The sequence below is a fragment of the Phyllobates terribilis genome, unplaced genomic scaffold (genome assembly GCF_046119375.1).
Source record: "Phyllobates terribilis strain yellow unplaced genomic scaffold, ASM4611937v1 Scaffold_7__3_contigs__length_470593459, whole genome shotgun sequence".
NCBI classification, from domain to species: domain Eukaryota; kingdom Metazoa; phylum Chordata; class Amphibia; order Anura; family Dendrobatidae; genus Phyllobates; species Phyllobates terribilis.
In genome coordinates, this window is record NW_027362767.1 from 451,590,255 (window position 1) to 451,601,474 (window position 11,220).

The 11,220-nt window shown below is 45.1% G+C and overlaps 1 protein-coding gene across 1 annotated transcript in view; it reads right to left on the minus strand.

Annotated features, from left to right (window-relative positions):
* Positions 1-10,327, minus strand: part of SASH3 (SAM and SH3 domain containing 3) — a 147,633-nt gene extending 137,306 nt beyond the window's left edge. The window contains 1 exon segment of the mRNA XM_073638059.1: positions 10,134-10,327. Within this exon segment, the coding sequence (XP_073494160.1) occupies positions 10,134-10,190 (57 nt within the window). The 5' untranslated portion in view covers positions 10,191-10,327.
* Between the last annotated feature and the right edge of the window lie 893 nt (positions 10,328-11,220).

Below are 11,220 nucleotides of genomic sequence, written 5' to 3' on the forward strand. Positions count from 1 at the left end.
TCCCGGTTCCGTGCCCTGGACCGTCAGTAAAGGGATGGGGGTGAGGATGATGGGAGTATTGTGTCCTGACGCCTCCTGTGGTAACTGGTAAAATCGGTTACCAGCGCTGTGTATGGTTGCTGAGGTGATCGGCATACGGCTTGTATGAACGCTATAGGCAGTAATGTCACAGTAGGCACACACACACATTAAGTCTTTGTTTCGGTACCTTTCTTTTACTGATGTCCGGTAACAGGTACAGTTCAGGAGGGTAACCAGGTTTTCGGTGCAGGTAGAGATATTCACCCTGGAGATTTGTGAGGCCTCCTCTAACAATGTGTGCGTTGTTTGGGGTCAGTCCTTCCTTAAGCTGAACCTGCCACCTTTTACTTTCTTTGGGGTCCTCCTCCACAACTGACAATGAGGACCTTTCCTTGGGGCTACCAATTCTCTTTCTGGGCCTCTGGGCCTATACTTGGTCAAGTTTGGCAACTCTTTCCCCTTCTTCTTCAGGGGGAGTAGATCCTCCTGATCTGTCCGGGTTTTCTATGCTATTCCTGAATTAATAGCAATCTCGGACTCCGGTGTCCAGGTGAGCTAAAGGGATCATAGTTTTATCTCTTTCTTTCTCCTTCTAGCCTCCGTCCCTCTCTCTAGGGCGCTTTCACCACACAGACCGGTTTCCTAGTTCAGGGCTTAACTGGTCCCCGGCCAGCAACTCTCTTCTTCATCCTTCCTTCACCCACGTTTTCCAGACTAACTGCCGCTTTTTCTGGAAACTGACTCCTCCGCTCAGACCTGGGGTGGAAGGTGTTGTGTGTGCCCAAGTGTACATCTCTCCCTGCACCTATGGATCCTGTGGTAATCCCCCGCAGGGGTGCCACATAATGACTCTATATAATATAGGAGGTTCATTTTTTTGTATTGAAGAACTGAAATAAATTCACTTTTTGATGATATTCTATTTAGTGAGATGCACCCGTATATCTTTAATGCAGACATAGTCATCCTGTAACATAAAATGTGCCCCCCTTTAAGCGTCACTTCTGTGGAGCAAAGTGTTTGATTCTATAGAATGATGATAAAACGATCCAATGTAACAAGTCTGGAGCGGCGCTCTGCAGTCAGCGCTGCCTCGGTTTCCTCCTGAGTGCGGTTTCTTCTTCTCACTTCTGGGACTGATGCTGAAGTCTCGTATTCTCTGGTCTGTAGATGCCATTTACAGATATGAGATATTATTAACCCCTCGTCTCCCCACACCGGCTGCACGCCGCCTGCACTCTGTACGCTTTGGCAGGAAGCATATTTACACCCGTGAAAAGCTGCGAGGAAGTGACACCAAAAAACATCAGGTCGACTGATCCGACAAGCCAATCATGACCGAGAAAAAAAAAAAATAGTTTTAGGTTTTATTATTTTTTTTCCATTAAATGAACAAATTTTTCTGCAGATACCAAAATGTAAATGATGTTCGTCTAGACCAGGGGTCTCAAACACGCGGCCCGCAGGCACAGACCCCTTGACGATCCCCACCTGGTCCAGGAGGAGCCGCCGACAGCAGCGCTGAATTGCCGCACAGAGACCGTCTCCCAGCACAGCATTTTCAATGTCAGCCGCCGGCCAATCAGAGGCCAGCAGCTGATATCTGCGTGTCGGCGCAGCGAGTATGACGTCATTGCCATATGCAGATGTCAGCTGCTGGCCTCTGATTGGCCGGCGGCTGACATTGAAAATGCTGTGCTGGGAGACAGTCTGTGTGCGGCAATGCAGCGCTGCTGTCGGCGGCTCCTCCTGGACCAGGTCAGGATCGTCAAGGGGTCGGACTCTGTGGTGCCTGAGGGCCACATCTGCAGGAAGGCCGCCGAGGGAACGGAGGACAGGTGAGAATCATCTTTTTTTTTTCTATTTTATGTGTGTGAAGAACAACACAGGGGGCACAGAGCCACAACATGGGGACCTGGATGGGGCACATAGCCACAAGATGGGGACCTGGATGGGGCACAGAGCCACAAGAGGGGACCTGGATGGGGCACATAGCCACAAGATGGGGACCTGGATGGGGCACATAGCCACAGGATGGGGACCTGGATGGGGCACATAGCCACAAGAGGGGACCTGGATGGGGCACATAGCCACAGGATGGGGACCTGGATGGGGCACATAGCCACAGGATGGGGACCTGGATGGGGCACATAGCCACAGGATGGGGACCTGGATGGGGCACATAGCCACAAGAGGGGACCTGGATGGGGCACATAGCCACAGGATGGGGACCTGGATGGGGCACATAGCCACAGGATGGGGACCTGGATGGGGCACATAGCCACAAGAGGGGACCTGGATGGGGCACATAGCCACAAGAGGGGACCTGGATGGGGCACATAGCCACAGGATGGGGACCTGGATGGGGCACATAGCCACAGGATGGGGACCTGGATGGGGCACATAGCCACAAGAGGGGACCTGGATGGGGCACATAGCCACAAGAGGGGACCTGGATGGGGCACATAGCCACAGGATGGGGACCTGGATGGGGCACATAGCCACAAGAGGGGACCTGGATGGGGCACATAGCCACAAGAGGGGACCTGTATGGGGCACATAGCCACAAGAGGGGACCTGGATGGGGCACAGAGCCACAAGATGGGGACCTGGATGGGGCACATAGCCAAAAGATGGGGACCTGGATGGGGCACATAGCCAAAAGATGGGGACCTGGATGGGGCACATAGCCAAAAGATGGGGACCTGGATGGGGCACAGAGCCAAAAGATGGGGACCTGGATGGGGCACAGAGCCAAAAGATGGGGACCTGGATGGGGCACATAGCCACAGGATGGGGACCTGGATGGGGCACATAGCCCCAAGATGGGGACCTGGATGAGGCACATTAGTACAAGATGGGCGCCAGGATGGGGAACGTTGCTACAGGATGGGGACCTGGATGGGGCACATAGCCACAGGATGGGGACCTGGATGGGGCACATTAGTACAAGATGGGGACTTGGATGGGGAACATTACTACAAGATGTTTTCCATTATTACTATATGATGCTAATTGTAAGACAATATTACTGTATGTGGCCAATTGGGGGAAATAAAATTGTATAAAAAATAAAATAAAGCATGAAAAAATATTGGGCACTAAAAATGCTGTTTTATATGTAAACTAAAGTAAACACAAAAAAGTGCACGTTTATTATCGCCACATCCATAACGACCCAAGCCATAAAAAAAAAAACATGGCAAAAATGTTCAAAAGGTGTATACAAAAAAATGGTATCACTAAAAATGTCACATTGAACAAAGAATGCGGCCCCCCAAATTCAAATTTTTTCCATGTGCGGCCCATATACCCAGCCGAGTTTGAGACCCCTGGTCTAGACGGATGGAAGGAAATCATTGCCCTTTCTTTATCGGTAAAAGATAAATTCTACTGTGTAAAAACTACGAGACGGAAATGAGTGAAATCTAAATATTTGTTATTAATTAATTAAAAGACAAAAAAAAGATTCATAAAATATCAATGAATTTTATGCAAAAAGGGGAAAAGCGCATCCCATAATATTCATAGCAGAATAATAGCTGCAATACTATATTAAAGGGAACTTATCGAGTCTCACAACCCTCCATACGGCCCTGTAACAATTTACAGCCATAATCCAGACTTCAATCCTGTCCTTGATCTAAACTGTTTTTCAGATGTTCCCAATAAAACTTTTCTTGCAGGATATTGAGTTTGTCTCTGAGGGGTCTGGCAGGGCCTCTAGAAGAGTCCGGACTCTAGTCATACACCCTCCATGAACAGTCCGGACTCTAGTCATACACCCTCTATGAACAGTCCGGACTCTAGTCATACACCCTCTATGAACAGTCCGGACTCTAGTCATACACCCTCTATGAACAGTCCGGACTCTAGTCATACACCCTCTATGAACAGTCCGGACTCTAGTCATACACCCTCTATGAACAGTCTGGACTCTAGTCATACACCCTCTATGAACAGTCCGGACTCTAGTCATACACCCTCTATGAACAGTCCGGACTCTAGTCATACACCCTCTATGAACAGTCCGGACTCTAGTCATACACCCTCTATGAACAGTTCGGACTCTAGTCATACACCCTCTATGAACAGTCCGGACTCTAGTCATACACCCTCTATGAACAGTCCGGACTCTAGTCATACACCCTCTATGAACAGTCCGGACTCTAGTCATACACCCTCTATGAACAGTCCGGACTCTAGTCATACACCCTCTATGAACAGTCCGGACTCTAGTCATACACCCTCTATGAACAGTCCGGACTCTAGTCATACACCCTCTATGAACAGTCCGGACTCTAGTCATACACCCTCTATGAACAGTCCGGACTCTAGTCATACACCCTCTATGAACAGTCCGGACTCTAGTCATACACCCTCTATGGGTGTCATTGTTACCTTCTCCATCTCTGATTACTGATCTACATTGCTCATGTGCACAACTTCATTCTTCCTGAGCATGTGCAATGCAGCTGGGAGAACTGTCTCGGGCACATGCCCAGGAAAGCATGGCGGCGATGGCATCTCCAGGCCAGCCGACAGCCACATCAGTACCAGGAGGGAAAGCGGATGGATTCCTCAGAGATGACATGTGGTGTGAAGCTCGGAGAAAGTCAATCACGTCCTTGCGATGGCAATAAAAGTTGTTTTTTTCCAGACAAAAGGGACAGTATGGGACATTAATGACTGTAATGCTGGATTCTGGCTCTAGGTCATTATTTAGGTAAATTTTGGAGGACCTGACGGGTTTATTTTAAATACCGCTAACCCAAAGTACAATTTAGGTAATTTACAAGTAGTGTCCTTTCTCCTCAGCAAACGAGATCATTGCTTGTCCCTTGGCAGGTGCATTAATGGTGTGGTGAACACCCATGGTAATTATGCTACTATTTTTCTATAGTCTTTACCTTTATATTTTCAATCATTCCTCTTATCAGGTTGTCTTTAATTTATAATTAATAAACATTCTCTTGTCCCCAAAAGACCCCAATCTGATCATCTAATTTCTTATCTATGTCCGCACCTTCATATTTATCTTCATTATCCGCACTTTGGGCTACGCTGGAAAATCTGATGTGGTGACTAATAATGGTAAATGTCATATCTTCTCCTGAAAAAGAACTGAAAACTGCAGAAACTGGACTAAAAATACCCCACAATGGCTAAACGTAGACTTGAACCCCCCAGATACCAGGTGACAGAGGGAGGTTGGTTTACAGTAACTTTGGTGTCCTCTCTCTTTATTGTCCACTCCTGGTCACATTGTTGCCAGTTGTCTCCAGTTACCAGTCAGTGTAGTCCTGGAATTGGTCTCTGGACTTCTTTCTGCTGTACAGGAGACTTCCTCCCCAGACCACAGACTTGGTCAGTATGAGGATGATAGAATTAATTTTCCAGTGTGAGGTTTACAGTAAAACAGATTAATTCCCACTCAGCGAAACATAAGGGGATACTACTCCAGCACTACAAGCTTCTGCACCTACTGCAGTTTTTTCAGTATAATCTTTAATATAATAATGTATGTAAAGCGCTGTGGAATATGTTAGCGCTATATAAAAATAAAGATATTATTATTATTAATCTACCTGACCGTACAGGCACAGCCACTTACCCCCCAGAATGGACACCGCCATTCTTAAGTAGGGGCTCCAAATATCAGCAATCTATGATATTTATGCTGGGTCCCCGCACTACACGTAACAATGTATCATTTCTTTACAGTTCCTTAAATAAGAATAAGGCTCTGTTCACATGCCCAGTAGATTATTTGCATTGTTGGATGCCTATTAGATCATTAAACAGAAAACTTTCCATTTATAGAAACTGTTCATTTGGTTGGGAATGAAAGTGTCATAAAATAATGACTCCCATTTGCCTCCTTTTTTGTCTGCAGTCTGTTTTCAACAAAACACAACTTTTTTTTTTGTCAGGCCAAGAAAACAGAAAGCAAATGGATCTGTTTAACATTAAAATCTATAGAAAACAAATGAGATCTATGTGAAATGGATAACGACGGATGGCCTGTCATCTGTTAATGGATCCGTTACGTCATCGGTTATGTCAGCCGTTCGTGGATCCATTTTTTTTAGCACCGCTCAGGCCCAGAGCACTAGAGAGGTCCAGAGATGCCGCTAGTAAAATGCGATCAGTTACAAAAAACAGATGCAAAATGGAAACCAAAATGTGCGTTTTCAAACGAAGCTGTGGTTGTTTTAACTTGTATCCGTTCAGAAACTGCAACTTTAGTTTCCATTCTGCGTTCATTTTTGCTCCATTTATGAGGAACACATGATTTTTGCTTTTTAATCCTGGTTCTGCTACAAACTGATGACAACTGGACACATGAACAGAGCCTTAATCTTAATAATTTGTTCCCTGGAAATTTTAGTTTTTGGAACTTTTTCTACATTCTTAGTTTTAAGCCAATATATAAAATGTTGCTTCTCTGACGACCGGCTGCATCTCTCTCCATCCACCGGGTATCCCTGGACCCCCAACATCCCCCCAACAAGGGAAATAAGCTTCTATCTATGTTTGTGCTACAAGATGGCACATGAGAATCAATGCAGACAACTACAAGAACGTGGTATTAGAGGAGTTTTTGTAGAGTTGTTACTCCAGAGACCTCCCCTGAGGACCCTCTTCTGCGCCAATCCAAGAAGATACACAGAGTTGACCACACGGGGATTTTTTTGCGACAATTTAAAAGTGCCTCGCTGACACAATGTATTGTGGTACATTTAATTGTTATTGTTTTTGCTTCTACTTCATAAAACAAAACATGCTTAAAAATCTCATTACAAGTTATACAGAGAAAGCTGCAGTTCTAAAAAAACTAACAAAACTGCATTAAATGGGTTTTCCTGCAAACAAAGTACATTTTAGTTTCTAGACCTGGGAACAATAATAGTTTCCACAACTGGATGTGTTAAAAAAGAATTTTCCTGTGCTGAGATAATCTTATAACTGTGTACCTGCTATGTACTGTGTAAAGGCTGTGTCTGAGCATGCAGAGCTGCTTCAGTTCATGTTCGGCACACACCCAGCTCCTGGCCATAGGGGAAGAATAACTAAATATACAGATGACATAGGAGTGGTTCACAGCTGCTGTTTTCTTTGAGGTAAAACATAAAACATGTAGGGTTATCACAGTAGTGAGTGATTCTGCCACATCTCCGATCACTTGAGCTCATCATAAATCAAGTCAGTGACATGGGAGATACGGTTGCCGCAGTGCTCGTAGGTCACTGACTTGCTTTATGATGAGCTAAGAGAGCTTAAGAAGTGGCATAAACACCTGTGATAAAACAGGCAGGGTAATGTTTTACCTCACAGAAAGCAGCAGCTGCGATCCCCGGCTGTCTGGCCTGTAAATGCTTTTGTGATCCCCCCCTCCGGGCAGTAGCTGTGGTATGTGCGACCATGTACTAGAGCAGCTCTGCATGGTCAGACACAGCCATTACACAGTACACAGCAGGGGCACATTTATAAGAATATCTCAGCACTGGAACAATTTTTTAACATATCTAATTGTGGAACTTATTATACAAATATCTATTGTTTAAAATCTACTTTATTTGTCGGGCAGCCCCTTTAAGATAACAGAAACTTCTAGGATTTCTGCAGCATTTTGTTGTGAAGGACAAATGTGAATACATGAAGTATTAAACATCTGAAGTTATTTCTATAGAAGCAGAATTTCCCAATGATGACTACTCTCATAAATAATCTATAGGTTACTTTCAGACAGATGTCATGGGGGGCACTACGGGCTCCTGTGTGATCCAGCTTAGAAACACGGGAGGTCCAGATATTGGGGAGGGAGATTTATCGCGCTAAAAGCTCCAGAATTCTAGCGTAATTTGAACCCAAAAACCTTTCATTCTTGACTTGCGCCACATTTATACTGTGCTTTACACACTTTTTAGGACTTATCTGTCAAGGGAGCGTGACATCACTGGAAAAGGGAGTGGCTTATCGGAAAAAGTTGTTCCTTAACAACAACTATAAAGTAGGCGCTGTGCACTAAAAAACTGCACCAAAATTGTGGTGCCAATTTGTGGCACAAAGTAATATATAAGGTGGTGGTTACGATGATTTCTGCTTTTGATACTTTTGACTGAGTAACTATTTGGTGTCCACCTTCATTAGTAAATGTACAGAAAATGTTTCTTTCCTCTGTAACTAATTCCGATTACAAGTGACATCGTGACTTAGGTCGTGTTCACATCATGTCATCACTGCGTTTCTTTTGCCTTAATGCAGTTAAAATTGCATTTTTTTTTATTTTTTAAAGGCAAATTGCGGCAAAACAACTCAGTGGCAACAAAGCTGCGATATAAAATCATACTCCAGTCACATCCAGAGCTGCATTCAGGGCTCTGCTCCAGACTGCAGTGTATCTAACCCTGCAATTGTGTAACTGTCAGCTAAACTCCTGCACTGTACACTATTCACCAGCAGAACTGTGAATGCAGCTCCGGGTGCATTCTGAACTGAAGTAGAGTCTTTTCATAGTGACTTTTCTTTTTCTCTAGTATTTTGATGGCCGTCATGATTTACCGTTGATAACAGAGAGCAATTTCCTTCCGGAGAATACGACAATTGCGGTTTCACACATAAAAAGGATTAGATACACAGCTCAGCATACAGTATCACTCATAATAGGATTAGATACACGGCTCAGCATACAGTATCACTCATGGTAGGATTAGATACACAGCTCAGCAGACAGTATCACTCATAATAGGATTAGATACACGGCTCAGCATACAGTATCACTCATGGTAGGATTAGATACACAGCTCAGCATACAGTATCACTCATAATAGGATTAGATACACGGCTCAGCATACAGTATCACTCATGGTAGGATTAGATACACAGCTCAGCATACAGTATCACTCATAATAGGATTAGATACACGGCTCAGCATACAGTATCACTCATGGTAGGATTAGATACACAGCTCAGCAGACAGTATCACACAGGATAGGATTAGATACACTGCTCAGTAGACAGTATCACACAGGATAGGATTAGATACACGGCTCAGCAGACAGTATCACACAGGATGAGATTAGATACACGGCTCAGCATACAGTATCACTCATGGTAGGATTAGATACACAGCTCAGCATACAGTATCACACAGGATAGGATTAGATACACGGCTCAGCAGACAGTATCACACAGGATGAGATTAGATACACAGCTCAGCATACAGTGTCACTCATGGTAGGATTAGATACACAGCTCAGCAGACAGTATCACACAGGAGAGGATTAGATACACAGCTCAGCATACAGTATCACTCATGGTAGGATTAGATACACGGCTCAGCAGACAGTATCACTCATGGTAGGATTAGATACACGGCTCAGCAGACAGTATCACTCATGGTAGGATTAGATACACGGCTCAGCAGACAGTATCACACAGGAGAGGATTAGATACACAGCTCAGCATACAGTATCACTCATGGTAGGATTAGATACACGGCTCAGCAGACAGTATCACTCATGGTAGGATTAGATACACGGCTCAGCAGACAGTATCACTCATGGTAGGATTAGATACACGGCTCAGCAGACAGTATCACTCATGGTAGGATTAGATACACAGCTCAGCAGACAGTATCACACAGGAGAGGATTAGATACACAGCTCAGCATACAGTATCACTCATGGTAGGATTAGATACACGGCTCAGCAGACAGTATCACTCATGGTAGGATTAGATACACGGCTCAGCAGACAGTATCACTCATGGTAGGATTAGATACACGGCTCAGCAGACAGTATCACTCATGGTAGGATTAGATACACGGCTCAGCATACAGTATCACACAGGATGAGATTAGATACACAGCTCAGCAGACAGTATCACACAGGATAGGATTAGATAAATCGGATTACTAGTTCTCCATCCATGGAAATTACTTAAAATGAAATGCAATCCCTTTTAGTTACCCAGCGCTGTGCAGGCACCAGATGCGGAGCTTAGATACACAGCTTGGCTACCTCTGTGCAGGTGGTAGAGGCCCGTGCACATTGAGGACACGTCGCCCATATCCACCCACATTACACTGCGTCCGTGCCGCGTCCTACCTTCTTCTTCTGCGCCGGCTCCTTGTCGGAGGCGTTGGACGGTTTCCGCCGTAACATTTCTGATTGATACAATGTATCGATGTATCAGGACTGCTGATCGCTGGCACTTGTGCACTTTGCTTTGAAAGGATGTAAATCATGCAACACATTACAGGAAGCCAGGTCACATGACCTGCCCAAAAAGTCACTTCTCGCTCACAATGTCACCGCAGGCCGAGGAGACCTGTAAATGAGGAAGGAAACCGCAGCAGCAATAAACGCCCCCAGAAGGGACAGAAGCCCCAATACCGGGTACAGTCACCGATACGGGGGAGGGGATGTCACCCAAGACCCCAAACTGACAGCAGTGGATTGTGTGTTAATGGGGCGCTGGGACAAGGTATTTTGGTGCCTTAAGCGGATGAAGCCGATGGCCCCCACCAGTCCTTAAGCAAAGCAATGGGTCAGGTGCTAAGGTAACAAGACCCCTAACGTACCCCCCCTTCCTCCGATAGGTCAGGGACAAGCTCTGACGACCACTTCCACTCAGTGTCGGATTGAGGTGCCAAGGACCACCAGTAACAACTCCAGGGCCCCACTATTCAACTACATGCAAATGTGACATTGTCCTCAATCACAGATCTATATAACAATGAACTGGGCAGATCAAATCAATAAGATGCCGCCTATGACTGTACATAGTGATACAAGTATATAGTGCCAAGTACTGCTCACATTAGAGGGTGGTGGCCCACCAGAGGATTCTCCGGTTCTCCTGTGGGTCAGTCCAAGCCGGCTTCCACTAGAATTGTTACCTTTTTCACCAAACAATACCAGCAAAAGTAAAAAAAAAAGTGGTGTACTTTACGTGTGAGGCTTAACAGGGTGGACAATTTTAAAGTTAGAGAAGGAATTATTCATTGCTTGGGAACCATTTACGCAATACAATGGGCAAATAGCGATATTCATCCCTGACATCCTATATTTTACATTTCAGACCCAAGGACGGTTATGGAAACTAATATAGCTTATCTCTAAAATGGGAGCCGTTTGGTTTCAATTAAGCTGTCCAGCAACTTATTTCCTTATAGTGTAAAATGGCGATCGG